This window comes from Osmerus eperlanus, chromosome 15, assembly GCF_963692335.1.
Source record: "Osmerus eperlanus chromosome 15, fOsmEpe2.1, whole genome shotgun sequence".
In the NCBI taxonomy this organism is placed as follows: Eukaryota; Metazoa; Chordata; class Actinopteri; order Osmeriformes; family Osmeridae; genus Osmerus; species Osmerus eperlanus.
In genome coordinates, this window is record NC_085032.1 from 14,272,267 (window position 1) to 14,278,407 (window position 6,141).

General features: G+C 52.1%; 1 protein-coding gene across 1 annotated transcript in view; it reads left to right on the forward strand.

Annotated features, from left to right (window-relative positions):
* LOC134035396 (suppressor of tumorigenicity 14 protein) overlaps positions 1 to 5,835 on the forward strand; it is a 10,158-nt gene extending 4,323 nt beyond the window's left edge. The window contains 13 exon segments of the mRNA XM_062480395.1: positions 218 to 437; positions 624 to 766; positions 945 to 1,042; positions 1,412 to 1,515; positions 1,686 to 1,819; positions 2,368 to 2,472; positions 2,615 to 2,725; positions 3,317 to 3,427; positions 4,044 to 4,163; positions 4,397 to 4,580; positions 4,853 to 5,127; positions 5,295 to 5,431; positions 5,617 to 5,835. Of these exon segments, the coding sequence (XP_062336379.1) occupies positions 218 to 437; positions 624 to 766; positions 945 to 1,042; positions 1,412 to 1,515; positions 1,686 to 1,819; positions 2,368 to 2,472; positions 2,615 to 2,725; positions 3,317 to 3,427; positions 4,044 to 4,163; positions 4,397 to 4,580; positions 4,853 to 5,127; positions 5,295 to 5,431; positions 5,617 to 5,784 (1,910 nt within the window). The 3' untranslated portion in view covers positions 5,785 to 5,835.
* The last annotated feature ends 306 nt before the right edge of the window (positions 5,836 to 6,141 follow it).

The window sequence follows — 6,141 nt, forward strand, 5'->3', positions numbered from 1 at the left end:
ACAGGGACATTCCCCCCGAGGCAAGTAGGGTGAAGTGCCTTGCCCAAGGACACAACGTCAATTTGCACGGCCGGGAATCGAACCTGCAACCTTCTGATTACTAGTCCGATTCCCTAACTGCTCAGCCACCTGTCTCCCTTTGTGACATTTGATTTGTGTCATACATTGCAATCCCAATCTACCCATAATACACCTGGTTTAAACCTCCTCTGCGCAGCTATGTCCTTTGACCTGTACGCCAAATACGGCAACAACCGCACGCTGAGCTTGGTGAGCCCCAAGAAGCCGTACTACCAGTGGCGCCTGCGCGTGCCGTCCGGTCACGTGGTACGCCTCGTCATCCTCACCCTCAATGGGGCCACGCCCGGCAGTTGTTCCGCCCACAAACTGTCCGCGTACGACTTCCTGCTTCCTCTACAGAACAAGATCATCGCCAGGTACAGACTGATAGGGTCAGGGGGTTTAGAGATGAACACTTAGTGAATTTTGGCCCGCTCCTTAGAACTTCCGACACACCTAGATTTAAGGTGAACTGACCATTTTGATACACGTGAAAGGTTTGTTGTCGATTATGTTGGCTGTGTTGTGTGGTGCTGTGTGTCCTATTGTACATTTGTGTGCAGGTGGTGTGGGCTGCCGATGTCCGGCTCATCTCCGGTGATGAAGCTGACGTCCTCCGGGAACGTGATGCTGGTCACCTTCTCCTTCAGCAGGCAGAGGGACGGGGCAGTCTTCAAAGCCTACTTCCAGGCCATTCCCAAAGCAGGTCAAACTCAGAAGACATGGCCGTTTATCTACGTTACATAGATCTTTTGAATATCATTGCATACCGTCCGTTGAATTTTATGTAAAAGCATTGTTTGAGTCCAACTTTGCTTCAAATTGAGATTATTGAGGGTTAGTCACCATATTGTGGCTTCTTGTGTCTCTGCTGCCCCCTGCAGGTTGTGGAGGGGCTCTGTCCTACTGGAATGGCTCCCTGGCCTCGCCCTACTACCCTGCCCACTACCCTCCAAATGTAGACTGCAGCTGGACACTACGGGTGAGCCTCTCACAGATGTGTGTGTGTGAGAGAGAGAGAGAGAGAGAGAGAGAGAGACAGAGAGAGAGAGAGAGAGAGAGAGAGAGAGAGAGAGAGAGAGAGAGAGAGAGAGAGAGAGAGAGAGAGAGAGAGAGAGAGAGAGAGAGAGAGAGAGAGAGAGAGAGAGAGAGAGAGAGAGAGAGAGAGAGAGAGTCAGAGAGTCAGAGAGTCAGAGAGTCAGAGAGTCAGAGAGTCAGAGAGTCAGAGAGTCAGAGGGATGTAAATAAATCAAGAAACAGAAAAAGGAGGACAGTAGGTCGAGGAGGGGTCTTCCTCTCCACAGTCCTCCCAGTGATCCTCTGCTTCAGTCCTCTTCGGTGTCTCTTCCAGGCGCCATTGCCAGGATACCTGATCTCCATTACGATAGTAACACTGGACATCCAGGACTCTTCAGATGGCTGTGAGAAAGACTGGCTGGACATCGGAGGAGTCAAGTTAGTAGTGCACCAACTGCAATCACCTTCTACCATTTATCATTTATACATTTACATTTATTCATTTAGCAGACGCTTTTTTCCAAGAGAGAGCTTTACAAAAGTGCATAGGTCAATAGTGATTCGAAGTATAGGAAGTATGTAAATGTGGAAAGTGTGTTTTTCTTCAGGCTGTGCAACCCGGTGGGAGACAGCAGCAGGAAGAGGGTCTACAACTCCCCCGTCTCCCTGCACTTCCACTCTGACGAGTCCCTCACACACAAGGGCTTCTACCTGCTGTACAGAGCCTTCTCCCCAGAGAGCAGTGAGTAGTGCTCCTGCTCTACTCCCACCACGGGAAGACAGCCAACCTGGTCCGGGCCTACCTGGTCCGGGCCTACCTGGTGCAGGCCTACCTGGTGCAGGCCTACCTGGTGCAGGCCCACCTGGTGCAGGCCCACCTGGTCCGGGCCTACCTGGTCCGGGCCTACCTGGTCCAGGCCTACCTGGTGCAGGCCTACCTGGTGCAGGCCCACCTGGTCCAGGCCTACCTGGTCCAGGCCTACCTGGTGCAGGCCTACCTGGTCCAGGCCCACCTGGTCCAGGCCCACCTGGTCCAGGCCTACCTGGTGCAGGCCTACCTGGTGCAGGCCCACCTGGTCCGGGCCCACCTGGTCCGGGCCTACCTGGTCCGGGCCTACCTGGTCCAGGCCTACCTGGTCCAGGCCTACCTGACGCAGAGCAGAGCTAGTCATAGAGCCTCAGACTTGTCACAAATATCTACTATATACAACTATATGTCCCACTGCTGTTTAGACTGACAATACACTGGTTAGCCCTGGTGTAAGAGGAATGTGTGTGTGTGTGTGTCAGCCTGTCCTCGTCAGTTCCGCTGTGGGGATGGACGCTGCGTCTCTCTGAGGAAGGTGTGTGACGGCGTCAAAGACTGCTCAGACGGACGCGACGAAGCAAAGTGTGGTGAGAGCTGCCTCCGTCTCTCCGCCACCACACACACACACACACACACACACACACACACGCACACCATCACTGTCTGCTGTAGTGTAGGTTGGTGCTCTCTGCGGAATGAGGAATGCCTGTGATGTGTGTGTTTGTACAGCGTTGTGCAAGCCAGGCGAGGTGTATTGTGGGAACGGTCAGTGCAGCGCCCACAGCAGCCAGTGTAACAGCAAGATCACCTGCGGCGACAGCAGTGAGGAAACGAACTGTGGTGAGTTGAGCAGAGCAACACTCTGCTTCACCGCTCAACCGAAGGAGGAGTTGGATTCCTTCTTGATTGATTGATAGACGTATCAGTAGAACACATTCCTGTACATTCATTATTATTTGTGTTTACCTTTGGCCATGTCAGCTGTAAGTAAGGATCATGATTGGGCAGGATTGTCCATATTGGTTGTTTCAAGTGTGTGAGTTGTATTTACATTTAGTCATTTAGCAGACGCTCTTATCCAGAGCAACTTACAGTAAGTACAGGGACATTTGCCCGAGGCAAGTAGGGTGTAGTGCCTTGCCCAAGGACACAACATCATTTAGCACGGCCGGGAATCAAACCAGCAACCTTCTGATTTATAGCCAGACTCCCTAACAGCTCAGCCATCTGACCCCCACACATCCTGTACATTCATTATTTGTGTTTACCTTTGGCCATGTCAGCTGTAAGTAAGGATCATGATTGGTCAGGATTGTCCATATTGGTTGTTTGAAGTGTGTGTGTTGTATTTGATGTGTTCTGTGGTGTGCGGGTTTTGGGGCGGGGGGTTTGGGTGGGTTTTGTATGGTCACCGCTCTGTTCTTCGAACAGGTAAATGCTACCACGTGTGTCCCAACAAGGTGTGTGTCCCCAAGTCATCAGTGTGCGACGGCGTCGTGGACTGCAAGGACCGCAGTGATGAGATCAACTGCACCAGGGCATGTGAGGGCTTCTGCTGTATCCAGCTGTCTTTGTAGTCAGTTCACCCATCCATCTATCTGTCCATCCATCTATCTGTCCATCCATCCATCTGTCCATCTATCTGTCCATCCATCTATCTGTCCATACATCTATCTGTCCATCCATCTGTCCATCCATCTATCTGTCCATCCATCTATCTGTCCATCCATCTGTCCATCCATCTATCTGTCCATCCATCTATCTGTCCATCCATCTATCTGTCCATCCATCTATCTGTCCATCCATCTATCTGTCCATCCATCTGTCCATCCATCCATCTATCTGTCCATCCATCTATCTGTCCATCCATCTATCTGTCCATCCATTTATCTGTCCATTTCATCTTTCTGTCCATCCATTTATCTGTCCATTTCATCTTTCTGTCCATCCATTTATCTGTCCATTTCATCTTTCTGTCCATCCATCTATCTGTCCATCCATTTATCCGTCCATCCATATAACCCACCAAGCTATCTTTTCATTTATCCATCCACCTATCTATCCATCCATCCTTGTATCCATCCATCCTTGTATCCATCCATCCATTTATCTATCCATCCATCCATTCCCCTAACCCTATATCTCTCTGTCTCTGCAGTCTATAAAGGCTGCTCACCGTCCTCCTACAAGTGCACCAATGGGAAGTGTGTGAGTAAGATGAACCCTGAGTGTGACGGGGTCAAAGACTGCTCTGACGGCTCTGACGAGATGCGCTGTGGTGAGTCTCTCTCATCTCGGACACACTCATCCCTCACCGCCACGCACGTTGTCTTACAATCCTTCCTTTACTCTCAACCTCTCCCTTATCCTTTCTCATCTTCATTCAACTCTTTCCTTCTCTCCTCTCTTTTATCAATCTCTCCCTTCTCTCTCTTTCTCTCCTCCACCCTTCCCCCCTAATTTTCTCATCCACCCTAACCTTAACCCCCTCCCCACATCCTCCCCCCCCAGGCTGTGGTACTAGGCCCAGGAAGCGTACCAAGATTGTGGGGGGTTCTGATGCTGGAAGTGGGTCGTGGCCGTGGCAGGTGAGCCTGCAGATGGAGCGCTATGGTCACGTGTGTGGAGCGACGCTGGTCGGCAGCCGCTGGCTCGTCTCTGCCGCTCACTGCTTCCAGGACTCAGACGCCATCAAGTGAGAGGATCAGGATCTCTGTCAGCGTGTTCACTTGAATCAGATAGACAGCGTCTATCAGCCTACCGCCTATCATTGACTTTGTTCAACGTGATTCATCAGTTGTGTGTGTGTGTGTTTGTGCTTGTGCATGCTCCTGCCCTTTTGTGTGTGTGTGTGTGTGTCTGCCTGTGTGTGTGTGTGTGTGTCTGCCTGTGTGTGTGTGTGTCTGCCTGTGTGTGTCTGCCTGTGTGTGTGTGTCTGCCTGTGTGTGTGTGTGTGTGTGTGTGTAGGTACTCTGATGCGCGCTCCTGGCGTGCCTACATGGGCATGCGTGTGATGAACACGGCCAGCAGCAACACCGCCGTCACCAGGCTGATCCGTCGCATCTTCCTGCACACCCAGTACGACCAGTTCACCTCCGACTATGACATCGCCCTGCTGGAGCTCAGCGCCCCCGTCATCTTCAGCGAGTTGGTACAGCCTGTCTGTGTCCCCGCCCCCTCCCATGCCTTCACCACAGGGACCACCTGCTTCGTCACAGGCTGGGGGGTCCTGATGGAAGACGGTATGAGCCGTCCACAGAGAACCCTGACTCAAATGATGCTTGTCTTGACAGTAGAAAACACAAAAACACAGATTTCTCCTCTTTCTTATTTTTTTGGGGGGGAGCCTTGTTTTGGGGAAAGCTCCCATTGTGTGAGGTGTGATGTCACTTCCTGTGCTGCCCTCCAGGTGAGCTAGCGTCTCTGCTGCAGGAGGCCTCAGTGAAGATCATCAACAGGAACACGTGTAACAAGCTCTATGATGATGCTGTCACTCCCAGGATGCTTTGCGCTGGAAACCTGCAGGGAGGGGTGGATGCCTGCCAGGTGAGGAATGAGTGTGTGTCTAGTTGTGTGTGTGTGTGTGTGTGTGTGTGCTGTCAGCATGTCTCGTTTTGTTTTTATTCTGTCTGGCTTTGGTGTAAATGTTCTTGTTTTTTATGTGTGTGTGTGTGTTTTTTTTATGTGTGTGTGTGTTTTTTTTATGTGTGTGTGTGCGCACGCTCCCCCAGGGGGACTCGGGGGGCCCTCTGGTGTGTCTGGAGAGGGGCAGGCGCTGGTTCCTGGCAGGCATCGTGAGCTGGGGGGAGGGGTGCGCGCGACTGAACCGGCCCGGAGTCTACACACAGGTCATCAAGTTCACAGACTGGATCAGCCAGCAGACCAAAGGACAGGTCTGACAGACAGGCAGACAGACAGACAGACACACAGACAGACACACAGGCTGACAGACAGACACGCAGACCAAAGGACAGGTCTGACAGACAGGCAGACAGACAGACACACAGACAGACACACAGGCAGACAGACAGACAGACAGACAGACACGCAGACCAAAGGACAGGTCTGACAGGCAGACAGACAGACAGACAGACAGACAGGCAGACAGACACACAGGCAGACAGACAGACACGCAGACCAAAGGACAGGTCTGACAGACAGGCAGACAGACACACAGACAGACAGACACGCAGACCAGACGGACAGGTCTGACAGACAGGCAGACAGACAGGCAGACAGACAGACACACAGACAGA